Source organism: Sebastes umbrosus, chromosome 22 (assembly GCF_015220745.1).
Source record: "Sebastes umbrosus isolate fSebUmb1 chromosome 22, fSebUmb1.pri, whole genome shotgun sequence".
In the NCBI taxonomy this organism is placed as follows: Eukaryota; Metazoa; Chordata; class Actinopteri; order Perciformes; family Sebastidae; genus Sebastes; species Sebastes umbrosus.
Window position 1 is genome coordinate 4,363,899 of NC_051290.1, and position 12,466 is coordinate 4,376,364.

At 37.5% G+C, this 12,466-nt stretch overlaps 1 protein-coding gene across 2 annotated transcripts; it reads right to left on the minus strand.

Annotated features, from left to right (window-relative positions):
- Positions 1 to 795: 795 nt before the first annotated feature.
- zgc:92664 (uncharacterized protein LOC436695 homolog) lies at positions 796 to 4,573 on the minus strand. Of its 2 annotated transcripts, none has more exons than XM_037759674.1 (5): positions 4,437 to 4,573; positions 3,076 to 3,170; positions 2,718 to 2,947; positions 2,505 to 2,612; positions 796 to 1,492 (listed from the first exon to the last, which is right to left on the minus strand). In XM_037759674.1, the coding sequence occupies exons 1-5, from the start codon at positions 4,455 to 4,457 to the stop codon at positions 1,428 to 1,430; spliced, it is 519 nt and encodes a 172-aa protein (XP_037615602.1). In that variant the 5' UTR covers positions 4,458 to 4,573; the 3' UTR covers positions 796 to 1,427. The 2 variants fall into 2 exon arrangements, with proteins under 2 accessions (XP_037615602.1, XP_037615601.1); XM_037759673.1 differs by having other exon boundaries at positions 2,718 to 2,965.
- Between the last annotated feature and the right edge of the window lie 7,893 nt (positions 4,574 to 12,466).

Below are 12,466 nucleotides of genomic sequence, written 5' to 3' on the forward strand. Positions count from 1 at the left end.
TAAGTACAATAAGTTAACAAAAAGTAACTTCAAAAAATCAGCCTGGAAAACAAAATCCACCTGTTTTACAGATATTTTTCTGAATTTTTTTTTTACTTTTCTTCCACCTTTTTCAGACATTTTTTTTTTTTTACATTTTTCTGACTACTTTCCAGACCATTTAAAGACTTTTTTTCTGGACATTTTTCAGAAAAGAAAAAGAAGAAACAAACAAAACACTCATGGCATTTCAACTTAAATAATTAAGTTGTATATGCAAGTCTGGTATAAATATGTTTTTTTCGTATTGTTGCTGTTGCTATGGAAATATAGTGGGATACTTTTCTTCCACCTTTTTCAGACTTTTTTCTGACTATTTTTTGGATATTTTCTGACTTTTTTCTGACTACCTTTCAGACTTTTTTCAGAAGAAAAAGAAGAAACAAACAAAACACTAAGTTTTATATGCAAGTCTGGTATAAATATGTGTTTTGGTATTATTGCTGTTGCTATGGGAATAGAGTTGGATAAGAACCAGAGCGATCACCAGAAGGATGGATTGATATGATGAAATCGGTGAGTAATTCCAAGATGTATTAATGAACATTATAGTTATCGGCTGGTAACATGGGTTATTTCTGAAGTACAGAAACCAACAGTAGTAGTAATGTTGATAACCTTTTAAGACCTTTTAGCTTTTCTTTTTTTCTGACTATTTTTTGGACATTTTTCAGACTTTTCTTCTAACATTCTTCCACCTTTTTCTGACATTTTAAATACTTTTTTCGGAAGAAAAACAAGAAACGAACAAAACACTTGTTATGGTATTTCAACTTCAATAATTAAGTTTTATATGCAAGTTTGTGTGTATGTCTGTGGTCTAACACACTTTTACTGGCAAGTTCAGAGGAAGGAAGAAAGTTCACACAATACATAGAAAATACACTAGAACCAATTACTCAGACATGAGTTGTTCTAAATACTCTAAATATGTTAAACTGAGGCTTGTGTTAACTCCTGCTAATACGATCATTACCAAATTATAGCACGACTGAATTGAAACAATAAAATGTTCTTGTTGACATTGTTCAGACCAATATCTGCGTACCAACCGCTGCCCTTTAGCAGCGCCGGTGCATCTGGACGGGGGAGTGTTGGATCTTGTTGATGCAGACGAGGTTTCTCTGCTGCATTGTGTTTGTTTTCCTTGCTTCTCATTAAAGAAACACAGGAAGTGATGAATGTTAGAACAGCTTCCTCGCTGCAATAAAGTCTGTCTTTTAGGATTTTCCTACAAAGCAAAAGTTAACGACGGGGATGAGACAATATCCAATACAACTATATTTGCTCTAATGTGGGTGGTCAGCATCTTCTGGCTCAAAGGGTGAGTGCAGTTTATCACAACGCGGGTCTTATTTGTCCATTTCAAGTCCGCAGGAAGTGAACGGTCAACGGGAGAGTAGAGGAAGGTCACCGGGATTCATGATGAGGCTCGAGTCCAGGTTCAGGTTATCTGTGGAGACACAAAACAACATTTTAACGTCTCCATTACGGGACAGAAGTCTGGAGTTATTGTACGTTTTTATTATTGTCAACTAGTTTCATAACTTCCCTCACAGATATATAGTTTCATTTAAAAAATAAAAAAGGCTTAATAATGTACTAAAACAGCTGGACACTGCTAGTTTCAGACCAACGCAGTTGTCATTTTCACGCCCAAGTAGAAAATGTACTTGAGACATTATGTGCACCCATGGGCACAGAAGGGCTGATCTTACATTGAGGTGTGGTCAGGCGCATTGTTGGCCCAATATTTTCCTGCTATTTTATAGGGCTCATTATTCAGATAGTTAGATGCGTCTACATACGCAGGTTCACAACACGCGTACACTAGACATTTTTCGGACTTGTTTTTCTGACTTTTCTTCTGCCTTTCTTCCACCCTTTTCAGACTTTTTTCAGACATTTTTTTGACAATTTTTCTGACTTTGTTCGGACAATTTTCAAACTTATTTTTATTCTTTTTCTGACATTTCTTTTTTGACTTTTCTTCTGCCTTTCTTCCACCTTTTTTGAACTATTTTTCGGATATTTTTCTGACTATTTTCCAGACTTTTTTTTTACTCTTTCTGAATTTTTTTGACTTTTCTTCTGCCTTTCTTCCACCTTTTTCTGAATTTTTTTTTTGACTATTTTTCTGACTTTCTTCGGATATTTTTCTGATATTTTTTTCTTTGTTTGTTAAACACACAAAGACGCGCAGCAGCTCTCCTCCTCAGTTGAACAGTGTCGGCGCTAGAAAAATGTTTTTATTTATGTTAAGGAAAACACTAAATCCAGGCAGCAGGTGACCATTCAGAATATAATGTAATAAGTGAGACTCACGTTAACATGCACACACCATTAGAATTAAACTACGTCAGTTGGTACAAAAACAGTACTGATGTTCTATATCGAGCCCGACTCCTCCTTCCTCCTAAATCAACCCAGTCTGTGTGTTTCAGTAGCTTTTTCATCAACTTCACCTTGATCAAAGTTGTTGAGTTTTTTGGAGTTGGATCCTTCACCCAGTCCCTCGATGTCCACCAGGTCACTGTTGACATCTGAGTCGTTGAGAGCACTGAGGGTCACATCTACACACACACACACACACCAGAAAGATGAAACATTATAGTCTGGTTTGTGGACATTGTATAACATTTCATTTCCGACTCATTTCATTTTCATTTCCGACTCACCCGCAGTCTTCTGTTTCTTCAGGGCGGGCTGCCTGGAGGGGGAACCCTGTAGTCCCGCCGCTACGACGACCTGAGCCGCGGGCACGGTGATGATGGTCGGAGTGCCCTGTGTTGCCACGGCAACAGCAGCGATGGTTTTCTTGACGACCTTCTTGGGCCCATCGGAGGAGACGGCGGTTGGAGCTCCGTCTTCATACAGCTTCCTCTTCACCGTGCTCTTGGTCTGACCGCTGGAGGGAGGATGGGAGCTGAACTGACTTTAGTATTTACACCATTCAGCATTCACACGGGTTAGGATTCTTTGTGAATGTGCCATAAAATCTGCAGCATTTGTGTGTGTGTGTGTGCGTGCGTTTACCCTGCAGGACTGGAGTCGGCCACTGGGTGAAGCTGCATGGTGAGCTCTCCTAATTTGGTGAAGGCAGCTCCAGCTGCAGAGAATATCTCCCCAACCTGCAGATCACACACAACTTGTTTAAGTTTAGTTGACAAGAAAAATGTTAAATTAAAGGGACTGACTGTAAGAATCAGAAATTGGTGGTAACAGCGACACCTGTGGCCGTTAAGTCAACGAAAGTCAGTGTCCTGTTGCTCGCGCTTGCCCGTGTGCACGTGCTAGCTGAATGTGAGCGAGCATCCGTCAACACAGTGAGGCGACACACGTCGGCTAAAAGCACAATATCACTCTATATTTCAGCTGCTTGGCAGTAATGTTAGCTGACCAGACGAAGGTCTCTCCATGAATCAATGCTGAGCCTAGTGTTGGCTTTTCCTGCCTCAGCCTCCCGACCGCGGTCGGAGGGAACAGGGGAGACACCGGAGTTTTGGTCGGAGACGATAACGTTTCTCTCTGCGGAGCCCCGTCACTTCACAAGACACGGGAAACCTCTGTTGGTCTGGAGGAGCTGCAGCAGTTATTTCTGCACAAACGTCCACTGTACATTCACTAGATATTCTCAGAGCTAAACCAACTCTTCTGCAGTGTGTAGTGAGCGCGTATGCACGTGAGAGTTGAGCAAGCTGTGAGTGAAGGCAGGCAGAGGAGCAGAGACTCCGGCCCTGGAGACCAAAGCTACGGTCTCCCCCGCGTCCTCCGACCGCGGCCAACACTGTTTAACAGACGGGCTTCACTAGATACAACTTTGCAGTTTTGGTGCTTCCGTGTAGTTTGTGTTGGAGTCTGAGTCTGAACAGCGTAGTCACGTGCATGGGACACCGATCTGGATTGATTTATACGCGTAAGAAGTCACAAACAGTCCCTTTAAAAGCTAAACATAAAATAAAATGTTCTATTACTTTTAGTTAAATTGACAAGAAAAATGCAAAGTTACAAGCAAAAAATTGATGCAAAATGACATGAAACATTCAACTTCTTTAAGTATAGTTGACAAGAACAATATAAAGTTATAGGCTAAAAATGTGTGCAATAAAATATAAATAAATGAATACATAGGCTATAAAGGAAGTGAGCAAGTGGCTGCCTGTTTGTTTATCTCGCGAGATCTTGCAGCACCATTTACCATGAGGAGGTGCAGAAGTCTAGTTTTCTCTCACAGAACACTTAAATTACAACATGCTGAAAGGTTATTATGCAATTGTTGCAAAATTAATGCCACAAACGTGCTGCCTACTGAAGCTTTAAAGACATGACCAATTAGAAAGTTGCAAAATGTATCAAAGTATGTGATGTTCCTGAATGCATCCAGCATGCAGACTTACTTTAGTGGAAGCTGAGGTCATGTTGCAGGTCTCTGTGGTACCATGGACTGAGTGGATAGTCTGTATAGTCTGTAATAAGACTCAATGATGCGTTCAAGTGGAGGGAAGCAGCTGCAGAGAGGCTAACAGTGTTAGCTCACTTGGTGCTCTTCCTGATGTAGATAAAGCAGCTCTTCTGCAGCTTTTAAGGTCGAGGCATGATGAAGTCCAACATCTGAACACACTGCTGCATTAAAGTGAGTATCTGTGGTGAGTTAGTTTATTTATATTAACACTAGAAACAAAGGAGTCACTAAACACTGAATACAACCACAAGGCTAGTGCTGCCTTCAATGTCTCCTCGGAATTTACAGATTCAGTGATGCACTGGTTTGAGAGATTCACGTTTACGTTACCATATAGTGCAATAAATAGTTGGTGGCGGATATCTTTCGAATAAATTGATAGTTAGAAGTATATTTAATTAGTTTAAATTGATAAGTTTATAGGTTTTTATAAGGCTTTGGGACTTTCTTTTTAAGAATGTAAACAATCGGACTTTTATTTAGGGACATGGAACGCACCACGCAGCACAGTGACATCTGGTGGTTTCAATCCCAATCTGAGACTGTTGTCATTTTAGTCTGTTATATTCTACTACTTTAAGTTTAGTTGACAAGAAAAATGTAAAGTTATAAGCTAAAAATGTATACAAAAATTAAATAAAATATTCTACTACTTTAAATTTAGTTGACAAGAAAAATGTAAAGTTATTAGCTAAAAAATAAATAAATTGTTCTATTACTTTAAGTTTAGTTGACAAGAACAATATAAAGTTACAAGCTAAAAATTGGTATAAAATTAAATAAAATGTTCTACTACTTTAAGTTAAATTGATAAGAAAAATGTAAAGTTTAAGAGTTTAAAAGATTGAACAATTAGTCAGGGACATTGAACTCAGCACACAGCACAGTGACATCTGGTTGTTTCAATCCCAATCTGAGACTGTGTTGTCATTTTAGTCTGTTATATTCACCTACAATACAATATTGTCACCATTTTGGGATTTTTTTCTTTAGCTACACATTCACAGAATATAATAATACAATAATATTGTAAGTAATGACGTTTTTTTCATGAAATCTTTCGACATACGTGTAATATTCACGTCTCTGCGAGGCAAAATGTGACAATGACACGCTATCCTCTGGTGGACAGGCGGGTCCATCACACGCTTTGGTGTGATATCGGGTTGGTATGTTAGTGAAATTGATAAACGTGTTTCTGTATCATATAATCCTCTGTCAGCGGCTTCAGAGATGACCCATCTGATGACTCCGGTGCACTTAGGACATTGTTTAACCCCCATGTTACTGCATCCACTGAAAAATATGTGTATTTTTTCGTGTTCAAGGCGACTAAAGACATTGCCGTCAGTGAAGAGATCCTTTTCGACCATGGTACGAACAGGAAGACTTACCGGGGTGAAGCACTGGACCTTGTGTGGCTGGACGACTGACCAACATAGCAGCAGTTATGTAGACCGTCTGACACCAGCAATCTGCCCTGCATTGACATTTAGTCTTGACACCGTCCCAGGCATCGGATCAGAGAAAATCCCTTTCCTTTCTTGGATAAGACAAAGACTTTTGACCTTGACCGTCTCCCTTTCCCGGGCAACGTATCAGAGCAAAAACCTCTCCTTCATTTTATTCTCCTTCTTATAATAATCTTATTTTTGATATGTTTCTTTGTTGTTTTTCTTTGTACAGTTGTATAGAAATATTTGTAAAAACGGTTGCATTATATGATAACCCTCAGACTTGTATAATGTCAAAGTCTGTACATCAAACAATAAAGTCGATGTGCTAAAGTTGAATGTCATAGTATAGTATGTCGAAAACTTTTATGAAAAAAAAGTCGTAGTATAGTATGTTGATTTTTTTTTTTTTTTTTAAACGTCATAGTATGGAATGTCAAAAATGTTTATGAAAAAAAACGTCATAGTATGTTGAAAAATTTCATGAAAAAACATCATATAGTATGTTTTCCTTTTTTCGACATACTATACTATGACTTTTTGTACTCTTTTGTTGACATGTTATATAATGACTTGTGAAATAGCTCACGGTGGTAGATGTCTGTTTGGAATACTGGAGGTTGTGGGTTCAATCCTTATGTGACACACTGAGTTTTGAGGACTAACTTCATATGAAGAAGTGAAATGCAAAAACAAACACAATATCAGTGTATCTGGCCAGATAGCTCAGTGGGATAAATATCTGGTTAGAATACTGGAGGTTGTGGGTTCGATCCTTATGTGGTACAGACTGTTTTCAGGTCTAACTTCTAATGACGAAGTCAAATATACGAAGAGAACAGTCCTCAGTGCGTGTGGCATTGGTGGCTTGGCTGCTTAGTTCTCGGTTCTGGCTGCGGCAGAGCAGGGTTCGATCCCCACCCTCACATCGATGCCCGGTGCCCGACAGTGGAGTGAGACGATCGTCTCCTCCCAGGGTTTCGGAGTGATACGACTGGAGGGTTATGCAAATTATACTGAAGTGTTACAAAATAAATATTATATCTAACCCTGAGGTGGTGATTGATTGACTGAATGGCTGTGGTGACTGTTTCCGCAACTGCCTTGAACACCTGGTGGTGGCGCCAGCGGTAACGTCCATCGGCCGAGGCCTTAGGGCTGGTGAGATGTTGAAGAGAAAATAAATAAAGGGTTAGGGTTACATATTATACAGGTTAGGGTTAGGGTTAGGGTATACATATATAATATATATATATAATATGTATTATACAGGTTAGGGTTAGGGTTACGTATTATACAGGTTAGGGTTAGGGTTAGGTATCATACAGGTTAGGGTTAGGGTTAGGGTATACATATATAATATATATATATAATATGTATTATACAGGTTAGGGTTAGGGTTACGTATTATACAGGTTAGGGTTAGGGTTAGGGTTACGTATTATACAGGTTAGGGTTAGGGTTAGGGTTAGGTATCATACAGGTTAGGGTTAGGGTTACGTATTATACAGGTTAGGGTTAGGGTTAGGGTTACGTATCATACAGGTTAGGGTTAGGGTATACATATATAATATATATATATAATATGTATTATACAGGTTAGGGTTAGGGTTACGTATTATACAGGTTAGGGTTAGGGTTAGGGTTAGGTATCATACAGGTTAGGGTTAGGGTTACGTATTATACAGGTTAGGGTTAGGGTTACGTATTATACAGGTTAGGGTTAGGGTTACGTATCATACAAGTTAGGGTTAGGGTTAAGTATTATACAGGTTAGGGTTAGGGTTAAGGTTACATATTATACAGGTTAGGGTTAGGGTTAGGGTTACGTATTATACAGGTTAGGGTTAGGGTTAGGGTTACGTATCATACAGGTTAGGGTTAGGGTTAGGGTATACATATATAATATATATATATATAATATGTATTATACAGGTTAGGGTTAGGGTTACGTATTATACAGGTTAGGGTTAGGGTTAGGGTTAGGTATCATACAGGTTAGGGTTAGGGTTACGTATTATACAGGTTAGGGTTAGGGTTAGGGTTACGTATTATACAGGTTAGGGTTAGGGTTACGTATTATACAGGTTAGGGTTACGTATCATACAGGTTAGGGTTAGGGTTACGTATCATACAGGTTAGGGTTAGGGTTACGTATTATACAAGTTAGGGTTAGGGTTAAGTATTATACAGGTTAGGGTTAGGGTTAGGGTTACGTATCATACAGGTTAGGGTTAGAGTATACATATATAATATATATATATATAATATGTATTATACAGGTTAGGGTTAGGGTTACGTATTATACAAGTTAGGGTTAGGGTTAAGTATTATACAGGTTAGGGTTAGGGTTAGGGTTACGTATTATACAGGTTAGGGTTAGGGTTATGTATTATACAGGTTAGGGTTAGGGTTACGTATCATACAGGTTAGGGTTAGGGTATACATATATAATATATATATATAATATGTATTATACAGGTTAGGGTTAGGGTTACGTATTATACAGGTTAGGGTTAGGGTTAGGGTTAGGTATCATACAGGTTAGGGTTAGGGTTACGTATTATACAGGTTAGGGTTAGGGTTAGGGTTACGTATCATACAGGTTAGGGTTAGGGTTAGGGTATACATATATAATATATATATATATAATATGTATTATACAGGTTAGGGTTAGGGTTACGTATTATACAGGTTAGGGTTAGGGTTAGGGTTAGGTATCATACAGGTTAGGGTTAGGGTTACGTATTATACAGGTTAGGGTTAGGGTTAGGGTTACGTATTATACAGGTTAGGGTTACGTATCATACAGGTTAGGGTTAGGGTTACGTATCATACAGGTTAGGGTTAGGGTTACGTATTATACAAGTTAGGGTTAGGGTTAAGTATTATACAGGTTAGGGTTAGGGTTAGGGTTACGTATCATACAGGTTAGGGTTAGGGTTAGGGTTACGTATTATACAGGTTAGGGTTACGTATCATACAGGTTAGGGTTAGGGTTACGTATTATACAAGTTAGGGTTAGGGTTAAGTATTATACAGGTTAGGGTTAGGGTTAGGGTTACGTATCATACAGGTTAGGGTTAGGGTTAGGGTATACATATATAATATATATATATATATAATATGTATTATACAGGTTAGGGTTAGGGTTACGTATTATACAGGTTAGGGTTAGGGTTAGGGTTACGTATTATACAGGTTAGGGTTAGGGTTACGTATTATACAGGTTAGGGTTAGGGTTACGTATTATACAGGTTAGGGTTAGGGTTACGTATCATACAAGTTAGGGTTAGGGTTAAGTATTATACAGGTTAGGGTTAGGGTTACGTATCATACAGGTTAGGGTTACGTATCATACAGGTTAGGGTTAGGGTTACGTATCATACAGGTTAGGGTTAGGGTTAAGGTTACATATTATACAGGTTAGGGTTAGGGTTACGTATTATACAGGTTAGGGTTAGGGTTACGTATCATACAGGTTAGGGTTAGGGTTAGGGTATACATATATAATATATATATATAATATGTATTATACAGGTTAGGGTTAGGGTTACGTATTATACAGGTTAGGGTTAGGGTTAGGGTTAGGTATCATACAGGTTAGGGTTAGGGTTACGTATTATACAGGTTAGGGTTAGGGTTAGGGTTACGTATTATACAGGTTAGGGTTAGGGTTACGTATTATACAGGTTAGGGTTAGGGTTACGTATCATACAAGTTAGGGTTAGGGTTAAGTATTATACAGGTTAGGATTAGGGTTACGTATCATACAGGTTAGGGTTACGTATCATACAGGTTAGGGTTAGGGTTAAGGTTACATATTATACAGGTTAGGGTTAGGGTTAGGGTTACATATTATACAGGTTAGGGTTAGGGTTACGTATTATACAGGTTAGGGTTAGGGTTAGGGTTACATATTATACAGGTTAGGGTTAGGGTTACGTATTATACAGGTTAGGGTTAGGGTTAGGGTTAGGTATCATACAGGTTAGGGTTAGGGTTACGTATTATACAGGTTAGGGTTAGGGTTACATATTATACAGGTTAGGGTTAGGGTTACGTATTATACAGGTTAGGGTTAGGGTTACATATTATACAGGTTAGGGTTATGTATTATATAGGTTAGGGTTAGGCTTAGGTTTATGTATTATACAGGTTAGGGTTATATATTATACAGGTTTATTTTCAGTAAAACAAACACAGGGTTAGGGTTAGGGTTTATTGTCAGTAAAACAAACAAAAAAGTCATAGGCAAATTGCGAAACTGATTTAAAAAAAACCCATTACATACACAGTGAGACTAATGACAGTATAATTTTGAATTTGAAGGCAAGAAAGGAGGATGTAATATTTTGGAGGGATTTCCATTGTTGTCTTGAAGTCTCTTGGTTTTCATCAACGAATGGCTATCAGTCCGACATCAATCAGTTTCTGAATCTTCTGAGCAATGACTGGATTCTTTAAGTGGTCGCTAAGCGCCTGAGAGTCATGTCGAAAAAAAAGAATAAAAAGTCATAGTATAGTACTACATTTTTTAGTTTTGAGAACTTTATTTAAGCCAACTAATTATTTTTTTGTTGAGATAACTTATTCATATGTAATATAACTTTCAAGTTTTGAGTTCCACATACTAAAAAATTTCAAACAAGAAGTCGTGCCAACTAATTCTCTTTCATACAGAAAAACAAAACCAGTTCAGTTGACATGTTTATAGTAGTAACTGTTCAGTATCTGTAGTAGTAACTGTAATAACTGTAATCTGTAGTAGTATCAGTAGTAGTAACTGTGCAGTATCTGTAGTAGTATCTGTTGTAGTAACTGTACAGTATCTGTAGTAGTATCTGTAGTAGTAACTATGCAGTATCTGTAGTAGTAACTGTGCAGTATCTGTAGTAGTAACTGTGCAGTATCTGTAGTAGTATCTGTAGTAGTAACTGTGCAGTATCTGTAGTAGTATCTGTTGACCAAAACTATTAAATTGTTTAGACATTTCAAATTTATTTCAATTGTTTAGCAGACCCTGAATGTTTTTATTTTGTTTGTTTTTTTATTTTGTTTTGTTTTTATTCATCTTTTCCTTTCCTTACAGTGTATTTGTTGTATATTTTATAATTTATTTTTTTATTATTTTTATAGTGTAAGATATTTTTGCAGAACTGTAATGAAGCATCTGTATTGAACTTTTGAAATAAAATATTATAAAAAAAAAAAAGTAGTGGGGCAGCTAAACTGAAATATTCCGAATATCTATATCTTTTCATAACATATAAACCTACATCTGCGCCAAATTTGTTGCTTTTATCGCAAAATGCACAATTATTATGCTTAACAGCCCAGCTAAAGGTAGTTGAGATGAATACTTTTATATAATTTCCAACATAATTCAATATTTTTTGTTCAGTTTACCAAAAAGTATTTTTAAGACCAGCAATTTTAAGTTTTACAGTGTAGAGAAAGTTAAGATTGTTTCGAATAATGAGCCAAAGTGATTGAGAAAAACTGTACAATTCAAATACATTGAGTATAATGATCTTCAGTTGCTCTAAAGGTACAAAGAAAGCACACTAGGTGGCAGCATGAAACCACTATCAGGGAGTATTGGATGGCACGTCTTATATTACTTTCTGATTTTCCTATTTTTATGCATTTCCCTTGGGGTATACAAAACGTCTCAAGTATCTATGCCAAAAATAAAAAATAGTTATGGCAAGTATCATAATTACCAATTAGTATCTTGTCTTTTTCTGTCTGGAAGTGATGGAGGTAGGAATCAGTGTAATGTGAAGTCAGACTCGACTCGGCATGGCTCTAACAGCTGAAGGTGCATGCTGAGACTCAATAACAGCATAATGTGGACAGAAGCAGCAGGGTGTCTTTATTTCTGTTGCTATAGCTTAACCAAGTCAGCATTCATGATACACAGAGACATACTGGGAAGCTACAGAAGCCTTCAACACTTACAGTACTAGTGATCGGAACGAACAACGATGAGGCAGAGGACTGAAACAGAAGTCAAAACAAAAACAGAAGAAAAAAGATTTATGGCACTCATTTTTAGTTTATATACTCAGAATAATATTGCTTTTAAAAACACAACCTCTATCCGTCATCATTGTTGTTTCATCACGTTAATATTTTCACTGCATTTTAAATATCAAATATATTCCTTTACTGACGTTATTGCTAACATTAAACGTACCTAACATTAGATATATATTAGTTACTTTGATAATAGTTTTGTTCAAAAGTACAAATTTTTACAGAAAATAACAGTCCATGTTTGGAAGGATATATACTGGGGACGAGTCGACTTCAGGACATGCACAAGGATCTGATAGGAGGGTCGTAAGCGGGTCTCCCATTGGATGAGAGGAGCTGTCACTCACACAGCCAGTCACACATGCATTCTTCACTGGTATTTTAGACATCAGGTACAATCCTTTATTCATATTTAGTTCTGTTTGAAGCTACACTACTCGACTCCGATCCATAAATAGGAGCTTTACAT